Consider the following 18,259-nt stretch of genomic DNA (forward strand, 5'->3'; position numbering starts at 1 on the left):
CTTGTTTTGCACAAGTTCAGTTTTAACTGGAGTCACTGAGAGGAGTATAACTGGGTTCTCTTCGTTCTCACTTGCTCCTGTCTCTAAAGCATCTGTGCCCTGCTCCCTTATACAAAGCAAACAAAAAATTCAGATTTAACTTCATTATTTTAACATGTATACAATTTAGATTTGTTTTGAACAGGTGGTTCATTTGTAATCAAGTGCTTTCAGATGCTTTCACACAACCAGATTCTGATATGCTCTCAGATGTATACCCAAATATGCAAAAAATATACATATGGATTCCTGCCTCCACCATCTTCCCCTGCACTGAATAATCAAAACAAGTCCTCCTTACCTTCCTTTGTTTCCTGATGGCGAGCTTGGTTCTGAATTCCCACTGACGTTACTTCCAGTTTCTGAACCTGCTGTCCTGTTGTACGGCCTCTTACCAGTGACAGACAGGGGTTTATTTACTGCACCTAACACAGTGGCTGGTTTGGGCTAAACCACAAAAACCAAAAGAGTTTAAGTTACATGTCATTTTATTTTTTTTTTTTTTAAATGAACAGATTAATATCAAAAAAGCAAACCTTTCCCGTTAGGAGGGCTGTTCTGGCTTCCAATGAGAGATATTCCTTGTCATTTATGAAATCCTGTTGGTATGAAATATTTTTTTATCTTTAGTTTACCGCACGTAACAAGTCTTATTTTATCACTCAGAAAAGTTAGATATTGCATGCATGCAAGAATCAATTACTAAGTGTCAAAGTCACTATTCTAAAGAAAAAAAAAATTATATAATATTAATTAAACCTATTTTAGATTACATTAAAGCTGTTTCTTTGGAGTGACTTGCACTGCTCCAGCTTGAATATGGAGCTAAACATGTCATTTACATTCACAGGCCCATCAGTGTAATTAGGCCTCTTTATTTCAATGCAAATACTTTATGTTTATATCCTTGATAGTCCCAAAGGAAGGAAGTTGTATAATGAGTACATATTTTATTAAAGTGCAACTTATTTCCCTTTGATGCATTAGTGTAAAATGTAACCTACTTTGTCTGGTGGAGTGAAAAATTTAGTAGGTAGTACAGGATCCTTGGGTGACTCCAAAAGAGAGGTTGTGCTTTTGTTAACAATTACAAACAGTGCAATATCACATACAATGTAGAGTTTCTGTAAGAAAATCCAACATAAAACCAAGTGTTATTCAAGATGGAAGCGACAAACCCAATAATGTATCAGTAGTCAGGAGCTTGATCAGTTTCTGAACACGTTTATCATACAATTAAGAGAAATCTTTTTTCCAAGGTAGCAGTGATTCAGATCAGGTCTTGGTCCCTGGCTACACTGAACACTTTAATGAACTAAAGCAGCTTTGCTGCCATGAAAAAGTGATTCAAATCAATCAGTTCAGCAGGACACAGGAATCATTCAATCACAGTGCAGCATGACAAAGAGGATTCATCGATCATAATGCAGCAGGACACAGGATTCATCAGTCAGAGTTCAGCTGACCTCATTTGTCTTGGGGTCATCTGGAGCCTGTGCATCCTTGGTTTGTTTTATGTTATCCACCATTTTTTTCAAAAATGCATGGCTGTTGTTTTCGTTCTTTGTCATTAAAACTTCCAACATGAACCACAAGCACCTAAGGCGGGGGGTGGAGAAGGTGAATTACAAAATTACTTCTAATATATTAAAACAAAAAAATAAAGTACATTAAGAAGAGAAATAAAATAAAAACACGCTAATACAGCAAGTTACAAGTCCAAAAACAAATCTAAATCGTGTATTACAATTACAAACATTAAAATAAAGAAAATACATTTGGACTGAAGCAATATGTAGCTCACCTACAGTGCCGTGAAAGTATTTGCCCTCTGTCTGATTTTCTGCATTTTTTCACATTGAATTTGGTCAGATCTTTGTGGGTTGTAGTAGTATATAGAGGGAGTCAGAGAAGAAAATGACACCAAAGTTTGGTGGTTCTTTCATTTGTTTGGTGTGCAAGGTAATCAAACATGCAATCTTCAGGTGTGAAAAAGTTACTGCCCCCCTAGTTAACTCAACCCAATTAAAGGGATAATTAGGGTCAGCTGTTTGAATAATTTGGTTAACAATCAGGCCTGATTTGGGCCAGTCCTGCCAAATACAAATCTGACTAACTTTGACCATTACCATCAAAGTGACTTTGTCAACACACAGGTTCTAGAGGCACATCATGAAACGATTAAAAGAAATTCCTGAAGACCTCCAAAAAAAAGTTGTTGATGCCTATCAGTCTAGAAAGGGTTACAAAGCCATTTCTAAGGCTCTGGGGATCCACCAAACCACAGTCATATTGTCCAAGGTTGGGACAATAGTGAATCTTCCCAGGAGTGGACGTCCTGCCAAAATCTCTCCAAGAGCAAGTCATAGTATCGTCCAGGAAGTCACAAAGAACCCTAGATCATCATCCAGTGATCTGCAGACCTCTCTCACCTCGGCTAAAGTCAGTGTTCATGACCCCACCATCAGAAAGACACTGGGCAAAAATGGGATTCATGGCAGAGTAGCAAGGCAGAAACCACTGCTCACTGAATGCTCGTCTCAAGTTTTTGATCCTCAAGAGTTCTGGAACAATGTTCTATGGACAGATGAGTCAAAAGTGGAACTTTTTGGCCAACACGGGCCCAGTTATGTCTGGCAAAAACCAAACACTGTATTCCACAGTAAGAACCTCATTCCAACGGTCAAGCATGGTGGTGGTAGTGTCATGATTTGGGGATGCTTTGCTGCATCAGGACCTGGATGACTTGCCATCATTAAAGGAAGCATGAATTCTGCTCTGCATCAGAGAATTCTACAGAAGAATGTCAGGCCATCCGTCCGTGAGCTGAAGCTGAAGCGTAGCTGGGTCATGCAGCAAGAAAATGATCCGAAACACATAAGCAAGTCTACACCACAATGGTTGAAGAACAAGAAATGTAAAGTTTTGGAATGGCCTAGTCAAAGTCCAGACCTAAACACCATTGAGATGTTGTGGCAGGACCTGAAACAAGCAGTTTATGCTCAAAAACCCATAAATATCACTGAGTTGAAGCAGTCCTGCATGAAGGAGTGGGCCAAAATTCCTCCACGGCGCTGTAAGATCAATAACTACAGGAAGCATTTGGTTGCAATTATTGCTGCTAAAGGTAGCGTAACCAGTTATTGACTCTAAGGGGACGGTTACTTTTTCACACAGGGGCATTGGGTGTTACATAACTTTCTTTAATAAATGAAATAAATATCAAATTGTTCACTCAGGGTCCCTTTTTTCTAATGTTAGATTTTAGTTGAAGTTCTGATAACATTCAGCGTCAGAAATATGCAAAAATGCAGAAAATCAGAGGGGGCAAATACTTTTTCATGTCACTGTAGTTATGAAACAGAATTCTAACTACATGTTCCTACACGCTCATATTAAGTGCTTTAATGCCGCACTGCGACCTTATGCTAATTATTACACCTGTGCAACACTCACTCTTTGATGTCACGAAGCTGCTCAAAATCCTGAGGCTTGGTAAAATCTGGATCATGAGCCAGGAGATGAATCATGTACGGTACCACATATTCAGGTAGAAGAGACAACAGCTTCTCTTAAAAACATAAAACAAAAGACCATCAGTTTCTAAAAAGATTTGCAAGGAAATAGTTCAGATTAATCTCTTGCTCCAACACTCAAAGCGTGTTAAACAAGTAACATTTACAATAGGCCAGCTTTCTTATGAAAAACAAATAAACACTGAACACTTCTTAAATAAAAATCATTAAACTGCCATAACAAAAGAAGCACAACCTAACATGAGTGAACATGGATTTATAAAAATAATGAAAATTAAATACGTGAGACAGCTAAATACAAAGAGCTATCTCTGGCAATACTAACCATGAGCCACTGGATTCTGCTTGATATACTCCCTCCGGATACTAATGTTTTTCAGCAGACATTGTCGAGCATGCGCCCTCCTCTCTTTAACAGGATCTTTGGCACATAAAGAAAAGATGCCCATGTACTCAAGTGGAAGCTGTAACTTCACCAGGGCCACATGCACTTTCTGTGCAAATATCTGCCTTACTTGGTAACATTCATCCTTGAGAAAGAAAGAAAAGCACATCATTAACAGGGCGCATCTGCATATTTATGATTGCACAAAGGGGTATAGAAAAAAAACTATTAGAAGAATCAAACATTGACGCTCTGTACTTTCCTTCTCTTTCTCACACACACACACACACAGCTCTGGAAAAAATTGAGACCACTGCAAAATTATCAGTTTCTCTGGTTTTACTATTTATAGGTATGTGTTTGGGTAAAATGAACATTTTTGTTTTATTCTATAAACTACTGACAACATTCCTCCCAAATTCCAAATAAAAATATTGTCATTTAGAGCATTTATTTGCAGAAAATGACAACTGGTCAAAATAACAAAAAAGATGCAGTGTTGTCAGACCTCGAATAATGCAAAGAAAATAAGTTCAGATTCATTTTTAAACAACACAATACTAATGTTTTAACTTAGGAAGAGTTCAGAAATCAATATTTGGTGGAATAACCCTGATTTTTCAAGCACAGCTTTCATGCATCTTGGCATGCTCTCCACCCGTCTTTCACATTGATGTTGGGTGACTTTATGCCACTCCTGGTGCAAAAATTCAAGCAGCTCAGCTTTGTTTGATGGCTTGTAACCATCCATCTTCCTCTTGATCACATTCCAGAGGTTTTCAGTGGGGTTCAGGTCTGAAGATTGGGCTGGCCATGACAGGGGTCTTGATCTGGTGGTCCTCCATCCACACCTTGACTGACCTGGCTGTGTGGCATGGAGAATTGTCCTGCTGGAAAAGCCAATCCTCAGAGTTGGGGAACATTGTCAGAGCAGAAGGAAGCAAGTTTTCTTCCAGGACAACCTTGTACTTGGCTTGATTAATGCGTCCTTCAAAAGACAAATCTGTCCGATTCCAGCCTTGCTGAAGCACCCCCAAATGAGTCCAATTTTCAGCTTTGCCCAACACCTGGTCGTCTAATGGTTAGACAGGGACCTGGAGAGGCCTACAAGCCACAGTGTCTCGCAACCACTGTGAAATGTGGTGGAGGATCGGTGATGATCTGGGGGTGCTTCAGCAAGGCTGGAATCGGGCAGCTTTGGCATGAATCAAGCCAAGTACAAGGTTGTCCTGGAAGAAAACTTGCTTCCTTCTGCTCTGACAATGTTCCCCAACTCTGAGGATTGGTTTTTCCAGCAGGACAATGCTCCATGCCACACAGCCAGGTCAGTCAAGGTGTGGATGGAGGACCACCAGATCAAGACCCCTGTCATGGCCAGCCCAATCTTCAGACCTGAACCCCATTGAAAACCTCTGGAATGTGATCAAGAGGAAGATGGATGGTTACAAGCCATCAAACAAAGCTGAGCTGCTTGAATTTTTGCACCAGGAGTGGCATAAAGTCACCCAACATCAATGTGAAAGACGGGTGGAGAGCATGCCAAGATGCATGAAAGCTGTGCTTGAAAAATCAGGGTTATTCCACCAAATATTGATTTCTGAACTCTTCCTAAGTTAAAACATTAGTATTGTGTTGTTTAAAAATGAATCTGAACTTATTTTCTTTGCATTATTCGAGGTCTGACAACACTGCATCTTTTTTGTTATTTTGACCAGTTGTCATTTTCTGCAAATAAATGCTCTAAATGACAATATTTTTATTTGGAATTTGGGAGGAATGTTGTCAGTAGTTTATAGAATAAAACAAAAATGTTCATTTTACCCAAACACATACCTATAAATAGTAAATCCAGAGAAACTGATAATTTTGCAGTGGTCTCAATTTTTTCCAGAGCTGTGTGTATGTATGTGTGTGTGTGTGTGTGTGTGTGTCTATATATATATATATATATATATATATATATATATATATATATATATATATATATATATATATATATATATATATATATATATATATATATATATATATCATCAATGTATCTCAATTTAAAAATACTTTTTAAAACAGATTGACGGCCAAGTTGATTTATTAATATACTACCTGCTGTTTAGTTTAGCTCAAATAAACAACCATCTATCCTTACATTAATGACAAGAGCAGAGAGCTGGAACTGCTCTGGAGTGATGATATCATGGTAACAGGGTTCTTGTGAAAGCTTCATGATGGCACCTCCAGCAGCCAGCCGCAGACGAGACATATCAGATTTACTGGAACAAGCAAACAAGTCATCAGCAAATGCATGCAATATCCATATAAGTGTGCTGATTTTGGTGTTTATTACACCGTGTAACAATTTTTTTTTTTTTTTTTTGGTTCCTGGGTATAAGTGTTATTTCCTAATTGCTTATGCCTCAAAAGTATATGTAATAAAAAAAAGTGTTCTAGAAAGTTCTAGAAATGCGTTCGAGTTCATCTGTGCCCTTGCCCTATAATAACCCCTTATCTTATATAACTTGTTTTTGTCACGTTTATATAACTTGTTTTTGTTAGAATGTTCTAGGGAAAGGAATGGTTTATTCAGAGGGCCGAGCCTCGAGGGAGTGATCTGGCCAATTACTCTCTCGCATGCAAAAGCCTAACTTGGTAAGTTATAAAGGACGGGGTTCTCCCCTGCTCTGATGAGAGTCAGCCGTGAGGATTAGCGCGCAGTCCTGCTCGGTAATTTCTTGGAGACAGCTGCTTTCTCTTACCAGGGTCGAAGGGCTCTCCTGATCCGCTTGGAAGGGTAAGAATTAGTTCAGTTGCGTCTCATAGATTGTATTGATCTGTGATTAATATAATCTTTGTATGTAACCTTGTTGGGTTGTGTCCCGTTAGGGATATCGTTATTCACAGTATAGCATCTGTGTATGTAACTGCGTGTGTGTGAAATAATAAAGGTCCTTTTAAAATTACTCTGTGAAGTAATTGTCTTATTTACTTCCACATCAACTTCCTTTTAAATTTAAAGTAATTAAATTTCACACAACAGTATAGAAAATGGCTATTATTCCCCACAAAGTTTTCTTTTGTGACCAGGACAGTGATATTTTGAAATGTACCTATTTTCTAGAACATTCCAGATAGATTCAGTGCTGAGTAAACTTGGAGTAACTTCCAGAACTTTCCAGTAATATAAATAGTAGTATAAATACAGGGGCCTTAAGCCCACCAGTTCAGTTTGGTTCCAGCTGCCTAAGTGGATACATATCTGCATTTTTCTGAGATGGCATCAAGAGGCTGCAATGGTGGCATTCCTGATGGGTCTCCAAGGCGATTTTACCAAGTTTCTCTGCTATCTTTGCCTTTGGGACAGCAGGGACATCAAGGCATACTACCACAGGCGGGACTGGCCACAGCGGACCGAGTTCTCTGTGGGGAGGAACAACGTCAAGTGGGAGCCACTGGTGGACCCCCGGAAGGTGCTGATGCCACCACTGCACATCAAATTGGGCCTTATGAAACAATTTGTCAGAGCTCTAGATAAGGAGCCTTCAAGTACCTTCAAGACTTCTTCCCTAAGCTGTCTGAGGCAAAGGTCAAAGCCGGTGTCTTCGTCAGACCACAGATAAAGAAGATCCTGGAGTGCAATGAATTCCCCAAGAAGCTCACTAGTAAGGAGAAAGCGGCTTGGAACAGCTTTGTCGCAGTGGTTCGGGGCTTCCTGGGCAATCACAAGGCAGAAAACGATGAGGAGCTGGTTGAGACTCTGGTGAAGAACTACGGCACAATGGGCTGTAGGATGTCCCTCAAAGTCCATATCCTTGATGCCCATCTTGATAAATTCAAGGAGAACATGGGAGCGTACTCGGAGGAGCAGGGCGAGCGCTTCCACCAGGATATACTGGACTTTGAACGCCGCTACCAAGGACAGTATAAACAAGAACATGATGGGAGACTACATTTGGGGGCTGATTCGTGAAAGTGATTTACAGTATAATCGTAAATCTCGAAAAACTACTCACTTCTAAATCTTTTGTAGTCATCTTTATTATTATCATTACTTTAGTATAAATACATGTTAATTTGGATTCATATGTTGTTTTTTTCTGACTTTATGTGAACGAAAAGACACACATTTGCCCGTTTTCCCATTGGAAATAGTGATATTTTGAAATATCACTGTCCTGGTCACAAAAGCAAAGTTTGTGGGGAATAATAGCCATTTTCTATACTTTTGAGGCATAAGCAATTGGGAAATAACACTTACTACCCAGGAACAAAAATTGTGTTACATAGTGTTATTAATTTAGTCAGGCAGTTAAAAATACACACCTACAATATATCATTTATTAAACACTGAAAACATGATACAAATAAAAGACAGAAAATGACCATCCCCCTCCCCTCAAAAAAACAACACACACATCCTACCTGATCTTCTTTTGTTCCGTTAAGTCGCCTTCACTGACCAGCATGGCCGATAGTAAACGCAGAGTAGAGTTGGCCGATTTAGACTGATTGTTTCTCATACCCAGCAACCAGCGTACTAACAGTTTGATAGCGTGTACCTCAAATTAAAAACGTTACATTTTAGAGCCAGTGGTACATGCACGCCATTTAAACATAGTTTCCTTTCATTCTGAATGGTTCACAGTTCTGTTTTTATTTCCTGATTGAGATATAATGCAATACTGTAACCTTTCAACTGAAGCAGGTGGAAGCCAATTGAATCGTTACAAATCACATGTTTTCACACATTCAGGAAGAAAAAAAAAAAACCTGTCCAAAAGTTTGTCAAACAAAAGCTCATTAAAATCAACAGAATAATTCAAAATGTTTGGTAAGGATAGGGTGGTAAAAAAGGGCATTGTTTAAGCCTGAGATGATGGTTAAAAAGAAATGATGTCAAACTATCTTTTAATTGCAAGATCTTCGAGTTTTAAGTAACCGACAGTATATCACCCATATTTGTTTAAATTTTGTATTCAAATAAATAAAATACTTTATTATAGTTGTAAACTTTTTTTTTTTTTTTTTTAATATCATTTGCAGAAAAGAATACAAGGAACACAGTTTTGCAGGAATAATTCATCTTTGCTTTATGAGCTTTTAATATCTGGGTTTGTGTCCAAGCCTGCTTAGACTCACCTTTGCTAATACTTCTGAAGAAACCTCTTCATCTGGACACCATAACTTCCCATTGTTATTGCCCACAGACTGCACAAAATGGAAAATAATATTTAGAAGTCGTGCAGAAGTATGTAGTTTTAATATATTTAATTAGCAATTGCATACTTCAGTCAAATTCTAAGTTTCAAAGCAAGCATACTAAAATGTTGAGTCATTTATATAAAAGTCAATTCCAATTAATAATGTAACTGTAAAAAAGAAAAGTTACTACATTATAACCCACATATGAACTCAACTATACCCTTTACAAATATTAAATAGCCTAAAACTATACTTTCATGACTTTCTTTCGTGAAGACAGATCTCAGCTCTACACAACTGATAGGCAGATAATTTTGTCAGCAGCTTGTCTTACTCTGTCGTTCATGAGGAGGTCTTTGACAATGAAGTTAGCAACAATAGATTTCATTGGAGAAGCAAACTGGTCTGGAGCCAGCATGGAGATGTGCCCCAGGGAGACCAGGGGAGTTATCAGCTGCTCAGGTACATCAGCATTGAGGCTTCTACTGAGAGGCTGGAACAAAAAAAAATCCTGAAACGGTCACCACTTTAAAAAATAAATAAATCATATAGTTGATAATGTCTTGGGCTCTATTTGTGAAAAGTCATTAAAATTTGTTAACAATTGCAACTGAAATTCCATGTGTGCCAGACGGATGAATGGACGGACAATTAAATAAGCAATCCACATGTACGTACTGCCTCAACTATAGCCCCTTCAGCCACTAGGGGCAGTGTTGTGGAGGAACTATAAACTGGGATAAAAGTAAAAAAAAATATGATTAAAACAGACAAAAGACACTAAGGGAATGAAAACAAGAACATACTGGTTTCATATCCATGCCAAGTTGCTCTTTAAATGTACCAATTTACCTCAAAAATCTGTGCCAGCTGTACTTCTTTGTTGTGGAATATTGCATGTATGCAGTGGACTGCTTGCTTAGCCTGGTGGGGTGTACCTCGCTTTGCCTTTTGATGTAGGATGGGAATAAGGGTTCTGTGAAACACAAATACAGATTAACATCCTAAAGAGAGCAGGAACCCTGCAAGTATTCTGCTAAAATCAACTACATTTCACAGGTGGAAGCTGACCCTGTTACATCATGCTGTATTACCAACAGATTGTTTTTACTTTGGCTGTATTAATCTTGATTTCTGCATAACAGAACAGATTCATGATGTTGTTTCTCCGTTGAAATTATGACACATCTGGAAATGCGTTTTTATGCTGTTAAGTACACATTTATTTATATAAAAGTGTCTAAATTAGACTATCTGAAAGTTTACATAAATAAAAATACCATAAAAACAAAACACAAGTCTAGTAATAGCTGGTCCATATCTCTCAACTGACCCACATAAAACAGGGCATTCCATATCCGAGAACCTGTTTTGAAACCAAAAGTAATTTTCTTTATGGCACTTCATTAACATGTAGAACAATTTAGGAAGGTAACAGTTTGTGCTTAAAAAAAAACAACCAAAAAGCTATATTTATTTTCCTTTTCAGTCCCAGATTTTAATGTTTGCAGTTTGAGAGGTATGGGCTGGCTTGCCAATAAAACGAGCAGAGTCCTCACGATCGAATGTGCGGAAGTTCAGTTTCTATTTTGTGTCCAGTGTTTCTGAAAATCTGAATAGCTGCCTCTGCCACCTTTTCATCTTCCATCTTGAGGCACTGTAAGAGGGATTCATAAGTCTCTGCAGAGTGGAAGGAGGTAGGGTGAGTGAAAGACAGAACCTGTAAAAAAAAAAAAAAGAATACAATATTATACTTCCCATTAGTCCAAACTTATAAAACAGGCCAATACTACTAAAGTTTTCTCATTACCTTTAACAGTTCCAGCCCAGATCGGATGGCTGCATCGGGCGTTACACCCTCCTCTTCATCGTCAGCAGTGCCTTCTATCGATTTATTCAGCAGTTTTACCAAAGCACTGCCAAAACACCAAAACGCTGCAATTAATACTTGTCATTTTTAACATGAGTCATTTTTTTTTTCCCCCTGCTAAAGAGAATGAAGAGAAACATTACCTGATGGCTTCGGAATCAATGTGCACAGGCGCAATCCTCTCCAAAAGGAACTTCACCATTTCTAGAAAAGGATTTGTTGGCTGCTTCGGATTTGCCAGCTTGCGGGTTATTTCCCTCTGGGGAAGATAACAAACAAGGCAGGTAAGTAATAAAAAAAAAAACAACACACCACAAGCAGTATGGCAAAATAGCATATTACTGAAATGACTAGGTTTGAACAAATCGGACCTAAACCTGCTGTAAACTGATATCATTAATCACAGCACGAATAAATGACACCTGTGTCTATTGGTTTAGTAATAGGTGTTGTTCAAGGCACGTCAAGGGAGGAACAATTTAACAAACTCCTGGCTTAGACTTCATTGAAGGCAGTTCTGAAACCCAGTACTGAGTGCAGAGCTGGTACGAACTTAAGTTGTTTGCTGAGCTTGGCTTGTATATAGTTTAATACTGCAGAGGTTCTCGTTGATACAGAAATATATCTACTCACCACACAGACTTCAGCCTGCTTGCAGGAACACGTTGGACTGATCAGCAACTCAAGCTGGACCCTTAGCTTTTCATCTTCACCCAGAACCTGGTTGAACTTCTTCATAAAGTCTTGTGCTTTTCCAGGGTCAGGAAGGTTTTCTGTTAAAATGATACTGTGTATGAAGCCATAGACCTTGAAACCTCAAAACCACACAGATACACAACCTCCCTTTAAAATCTACCAAATAAACAAACCACGAAAAAAAACACTTACTTGCTATAGTCATCAGCTTCCCAAACATAGCTGTACTGTTTGCTTCAGACTAGGAAAAATAAATGAAAAACAGAAATTAAATTTGACTGACATGCACAGGTGTATGAATTACATGGGAAAATACAGGCATTTCGAAATCCCAAGACCTTTTACATTTTTGCACTTTAGCGGCTTTGAGGCTTGGGATGACAAGCATTGTTGTTTGGTATTATTGTCCAAGAAACTGAAAACGTTTAGGCTGTTAGAGTCAACTTTATAATTGCTGCACAACAAACCTGTACTTTCTAATTTGGAAGAAAATACAAATATAAAGAGCTTAACCCTCTCCCTGGCCCACAGCTGCTTACAGGTGGTTGTTTATGCAAATCCAGAAGCTCTCGTACTTGACTCCTCAGCATGTTCTGACATTTCCACATTTCATTGAGTGCTCTGCGGAATAACACATTCAATGCTTAAAAACTTTCAAACAAGCAGTTTATACGATGCCATACACATGTATGTTAATTACAGAATTTCAACCCCTTAAGAGTCATTAACAGTACTCACTTGACAGCATTAGGGTCAAGGCAAGCGTACAGGTAATAAAGACACTTCATTTTCTCCTGAGTCTCGAGATTATGGGGGACCATGTACTGAGCGAATATTTTTTCCACCAGTAACCTTCGATAAAAAAACACAGCATTAAAATTAGCGCTTCCAAATGCTGCCTCTGCTACAGTAATTAATAACACCAAGAGGAGCTAAGGGTTGCTAATAAAATAACATGTCCCTAAACTTGTGTTTGTAGCAAGAAACAATTCAAGTTACCTTAGCTTTTTAATAGCAAACATCTCTGTAGAATGTTTTAAGTGTGCCTTGTTTAGAATAGCTTTAGTTTGAAAAATAGCCTAAATGCAATGATAGTATAATGTAAAAGTTGTTTACAAATACACACATAATTCCAGTTAATTCAAATGTATTTCTACCTAAAAACAAATCAATGTGGTACAGCAAACGGGACTTACTTGTCATCAATGCTGTTCTGGTAATAGATGTGGAGAAGCTTGTCCTTGATCCAGCTCACTTTCTGTGCAGCATCTTTTCCTGCCTCGTGGTGCAAGCAATATTTTTTGTACAGCTGTGCAAGTCCCATCATTGCTTCTTTCCTGACACGCCACTACATAGAAGGGAAATATATATATCAACATAAAAACATTTTTAAAAGGGTGTGGGAGCTCTCCATGTTTTCTTAAGTTTACAGTAGTGATCACTGTTAAATCCAAAAGGAATTAATCTTTTTAATAATGGAAAAATCATTTACATATTGAGCATCAAAAGAAACACATCACTTATATTTGGATAAAATTCACTAGATGTGATCGAAAAATGACAGACTTTTACAGAAGGTGCAGTGACTTTTAATTGTACCGATTAACAATTGACATCACAAAGGTGCTGCAAAATGATCTGTCAATGATCTTGGGCAGGCGTTGTGACTCTTGGTTTCCCAGTTCACGGCCTGACATTGACAGAGCGTGTCTGGTTATACCATCTCGCCAGGTTTGAAATTGCTAGCTGTAAGCACCCAAGAAGGCGAGCCACAGTACACTGCCCTAGTCAAGCCTCCAGCATGCCGATTGCACGAAGGCGCTGCTCTCTTGACAGACGTGGCATATTGTTTTTTTTCTGTGACTATTGCTTTTATTCAAGCTTGCAATTCAACAGCTGAAATCACTCCATATCCAGTGTCCAATCAACTGTCTCACTACTTAGGTGATTAAGTGCATATGCTTCAGTCATAGTCACTCAAGCGTGTCATGGACAAGGATGAATGATCCAGTGATTAAAACACAAGCAAATTTTATATACATTTTTTTATATAATGTGTGTACACACACACACACACACACACACACACACACAACACACACACATACACACATATATATATATATATATATATATATATATATATATATATATATATATATATATATATAGTGTGTGTATGTATATATATATATATATATACACACACATAGTTGCAGTTCGTTTTGTGGTAATTATACAGTATATTGTGGCAAAATACAAAGTTAATAGAAGCATATTCCACATGAAAAAAGATGTCCTTTTTACTGAGGTGGCTGTTAAGCAAGATGTCACTATATGTATGTAATATACATTGGCAGCCATGGATAGAAATACAAATTTGAAAGATTACATACAAGAAGATAAAATCTTACACCACTGAAAAGAACATTCTAACAAAGTTCAATCATAATTAGATATAATGTTTATTACAAAAAACTTAATGTGACAACTTACTTTGTATTGACTGTTAAGAGATGTGTTGAGCATTCAAAATCTTACCCTTTTATCCAGCGTCCTTTCCCTCACAAACCCAAGCAGCTGATCGTTAACGAGACAAAGGTCTTTCTTGCCAGCAGTTATTATGGTAACAATTACATCATGGCGAATAGCTTCCTCAGGATCATGAGATCTAACTTTGAGGAACTCTAGGTAAAAAAAACAAAACAAAAACATGTTTAAAAAAATAAAATAAATAATAATAATAAAAAAAAACAGCTACGAGAGCAAGAGATCTCAAATATTATTACAAGACTAGATGGGGAGTGGGCCAGAGTATGTAGCGGGGTTTGGTAAAATAGTGTTGTGTCCCCATGTGTTGCTACAACTGTTTAATAATGTACCTGTGATTTTTCTTTTCATTGTTAGCATCCTGACAACTTTTTACACTTGTAACTTCAAAGTCTGTTTCAAAGCTATTTTCAAAATGGCCACTCTAGTGCACTGTGGTTTGAGATCTGTCCTCTGAATCAATGCAGGAAGAGCGATTATCAAATAGAAACACAAAAGTGCTCTGGCTTTTCTGTTCCTTGGATTGTTATTGCTGTGTTACCGTTTGACAAAAATCAAGTGCACTATCAGTGCACTTGAGCAGCCATTTTGAAAAGAGCTTTGAAACAGTCTTTAAAAGGATGTGTAAAAAAGCTGTTAGGATGTTAAAGAAAATAAGTTACAGGTACATTATTTAAACAGTCGTAGCATAACATGGGGACCTATAATGCTATACTTTTTGGAACACCACTACTTAATCTTTAATCTTATTTGTTTGCAATTTATTTTAAATTAAAAGGGGAGGGGAATTGAAAGTTGCATATAAAATGTTATAAAACTGTTGATCCAAGAGATGTAAATGTGACATTGCTCACTGGAGGTCAGTCGCTAATGTGAAAACCAAAGGCAATACCTGTTTTTAAACCTGTGATGTAAGACAGCAATATTGTTTTGACTATTGACTGCTGAGTGAAGTCAGAGGGCAACAGTTATTTGACTACTGACCACTATAGTGACTGTTGGTCAAGTGACACTATTAGCCAATAGTAGGGCCCTATGAAATCCGCATTGCAGAGAACACGGACGGAATCGCAGAATTCAGAGAAAAAAATAAATGGCACCAGGCACCCGAGAACATTACCACAAAATCAGTTTAGACAAACAAAATATATATGTATATATTTAAAAAATTACATTGAAATAGCTGCGTTTGTATGACAAGAGGCTTTAAGAAATACCCATACACAACCGTGATTTAACTGTAAAAAAGCCTTCACTTACTAGTTACCGTTATCTCTTGCTGTCAATGTATCAAACACTTCTGGTTATAAAAAACAAAACTAACAAAATTACAGATTTTTAAAACAGAAAAATCAGAAATCAGGAAAATATAAATCTGAAAATTCAAAATAGTAAAACTCATTTCATAGGGCCCTACAATAGCTTTGGCAAGTTTCAAGCTTTTGTCTGAAGTTCATGACATTAATCATTTCATGGACTAAATAAAAGGCTGCATTCTTACCTGTGAGATCTTTGGCTAAATCAGGGTGGTTCATCAGACAGTGGCTGGCAAATTTGACACACTCCAATCTAACAGGCACATGGATGTCATTAAACCTAAAAAAACAAACAGACAGGCATTTTCTATATGTAGAATAGGTATTTGATTACTGGTACTAATATTATAAATAACTGTACACCGACTTTTGACAAAAAATATAATTTCTGACCTTCCAAGAAAGCACTGCCAAAGCGGTCGGTTTTGTGTAGCCAGTTCCGAGTCCTTGGCTCCAAAAAGCTTAGCAAGCAGTCGCACGACAGCAAGACGCTCCTCCCCGTCATTGCTCTAAATAAACAGTCATCATTAGTATCCTTTGCAAAACACACCCCTTTGTACCACATCATGCTTCCAAAGAAAACATGATTGCTAAGCATTTATTATTTATTTATTTATTATTAAAAATGAAAAGAAATCAGATTTTGCTCAGACTTGAATAAAACTAAGTACACACCTTCAGCTTAAACTCAAGTTGTGGCATGACAGAAAGCAGAAGATGCGGATCGATGGCGAAAAGCTCTTGAATCAAGTCGAATACATGTTCAGATAAATCACTGACTGATGACTTTCCCAGCACCAGAACCTGATTAAAAAACTAGAACACAACATATTAATGTTATATATTGATACATAATAGTAGTAGTACACCATTGTCATCTACATTCAATGCAGAGCAACTTTATATCATAACAATAGTATATATTAGTGCTGTGACGAACACCTGATTTTCATGTTCAGCTAATCGCTCAATTTAAATATTAGTTTGTTTCCTTTTTGCTGTCTAAAACTTTTAAATAGAGGCTCAAGAGCTGCTGTGCTGATCCTGTTTTTTTTTGTTTAACAGCTAGACAGATAGATCGACAGATTGATAGATAGTAATCTCACATATCACAGAGAGCTATTTTTCATTTGCCATTTTTGTCGCACAACTTCTGGTGAGGTGGTAATGTGGTAAAGGTATTTTTGTCATTTGATTTTTATAACTGAATACATGTCAAAAAAATATTATTTTGAATATTTCTGATATTTGTCCCAATACTAATACACACACAAGGTTGGTTAAATTACCCGTTGAATTAAAGGTTAAATTACCCGACACTACCCGGGTCTCTCTCTACCACCTGGGTATCGATTATTAAATTTGAAAATTTAAAGAACATATAGAAAATATGGCAATACAGCTGTAAACGCGGGTCTCTGGTTGGCGTAAAACAAGCTTTGCACTGAGCCTTTAACTGGCAGGATATCAATGTTTTACAAAAAACAGTAACACACAGCAAGAGGCAAGTATGCTTCAATAATAATAACTGCACAGACTATTCTTCTCAGGAACCAAATCGGAAAGAAAATATCCTGTCGGGTTTATGTCAGTGATGATCCATTAATAATAACTGCGTGGATTCCAATAAGGAATGCTTTATCTTTACTCACACACACATTTATGAAACATTTACTCACACACACATTTACGAAATTTTGACCCATTTCATTTTGGGTTAAAGAATAAATACATAATGTGCGTCAGTGCCACAAATAAGTGTGCTAGTAATGTCTCTCTCATACTAATCATGTAGATTAACACACTGTATCTATATTAGATCTGAAGGGACTGTGTACTATACAGGACTTAAATATGTACGTAAACATGCACTTAAAACATTAATATTTGTGATTTAAAAAGTTACAAGAAATAGCTGGATACAATGATTTATTTCAGCATTTATTTTTTTTCTTGCAAAACTCCATATCCTTTGATGCGATGATAGTATTGAAAACCTAATTCTAGAAAAGTCGAGAAAACGCTGGACTGTAGGTGAACATTCTTAGAGAGTATAAAACGGTTATGCATAGGATGATTGTTGTCATTACCAATAAGTCAATATGGGGAAAAAGTAAACAGCCATCCGAAGACCTTAAGTAGAAAATTATTTATTGTCAAAGCTGGAGAAGGATACAAGAAGATTTCCAAGCATTTGGAATAACCCAATTTCAACTACTGCTTCTACTATGAAGAAGAACAAGACTCATGGTACTGTCACAACACTCCCTTGGTCTGGAAGAAAGGTTCTTTCACCAAGGACGAGTAGAAGAATTGTGAGGAGGGTTAAATACAATCTGAGATGCACTGCCAAAGATATTCAAGTAAATTGACTGCAAATGGGACTGGGGTTTCCATTTTAACCATAGGTTGAGTATTGCATGGCATACCTACTATCAAGCATGAAGGTGGTAATACCTTTCTATGGGGCTGTTTTTCCTCAAATGGAAGAGGAAATTTAGTTCCAATACATGGTAAAATGGATTCCATGACATACCAAAAAAGATATTGGCCAATCATCTGAAACCCTTTGCTACAAAACTTGTCCGGATCTAAAACTTATTGAGAATCTGATATGAGTTGAAGGCGGCTGTGCACAAGATAAATCCTCTGAATATGAATGAACTGGAAC

The 18,259-nt window shown here is 37.4% G+C and overlaps 1 protein-coding gene across 3 annotated transcripts in view; it reads right to left on the reverse strand.

Moving 5' to 3' along the window:
• LOC121329330 (sister chromatid cohesion protein PDS5 homolog A-like) overlaps positions 1–18,259 on the reverse strand; it is a 43,493-nt gene that overhangs the window by 9,960 nt on the left and 15,274 nt on the right. For all 3 annotated transcript variants that reach the window (XM_041274903.1, XM_041274896.1, XM_041274890.1), the window contains exons 8-31: positions 16,264–16,404; positions 15,982–16,097; positions 15,774–15,868; positions 14,264–14,409; positions 12,919–13,070; positions 12,461–12,574; positions 12,262–12,343; positions 11,915–11,963; positions 11,660–11,799; positions 11,170–11,285; positions 10,967–11,072; positions 10,716–10,876; positions 10,009–10,132; positions 9,491–9,649; positions 9,094–9,162; positions 8,377–8,513; positions 6,107–6,230; positions 3,901–4,105; positions 3,496–3,610; positions 1,506–1,638; positions 1,044–1,163; positions 576–638; positions 341–486; positions 1–106 (exon numbers count right to left, since the gene is read on the reverse strand). In XM_041274903.1, the coding sequence (XP_041130837.1) occupies positions 1–106; positions 341–486; positions 576–638; positions 1,044–1,163; positions 1,506–1,638; positions 3,496–3,610; positions 3,901–4,105; positions 6,107–6,230; positions 8,377–8,513; positions 9,094–9,162; positions 9,491–9,649; positions 10,009–10,132; positions 10,716–10,876; positions 10,967–11,072; positions 11,170–11,285; positions 11,660–11,799; positions 11,915–11,963; positions 12,262–12,343; positions 12,461–12,574; positions 12,919–13,070; positions 14,264–14,409; positions 15,774–15,868; positions 15,982–16,097; positions 16,264–16,404 (2,919 nt within the window). The remainder of the gene's footprint in view (positions 107–340; positions 487–575; positions 639–1,043; positions 1,164–1,505; positions 1,639–3,495; positions 3,611–3,900; positions 4,106–6,106; positions 6,231–8,376; positions 8,514–9,093; positions 9,163–9,490; positions 9,650–10,008; positions 10,133–10,715; positions 10,877–10,966; positions 11,073–11,169; positions 11,286–11,659; positions 11,800–11,914; positions 11,964–12,261; positions 12,344–12,460; positions 12,575–12,918; positions 13,071–14,263; positions 14,410–15,773; positions 15,869–15,981; positions 16,098–16,263; positions 16,405–18,259) is intronic.

Source organism: Polyodon spathula, chromosome 2 (genome assembly GCF_017654505.1).
Source record: "Polyodon spathula isolate WHYD16114869_AA chromosome 2, ASM1765450v1, whole genome shotgun sequence".
In the NCBI taxonomy this organism is placed as follows: domain Eukaryota; kingdom Metazoa; phylum Chordata; class Actinopteri; order Acipenseriformes; family Polyodontidae; genus Polyodon; species Polyodon spathula.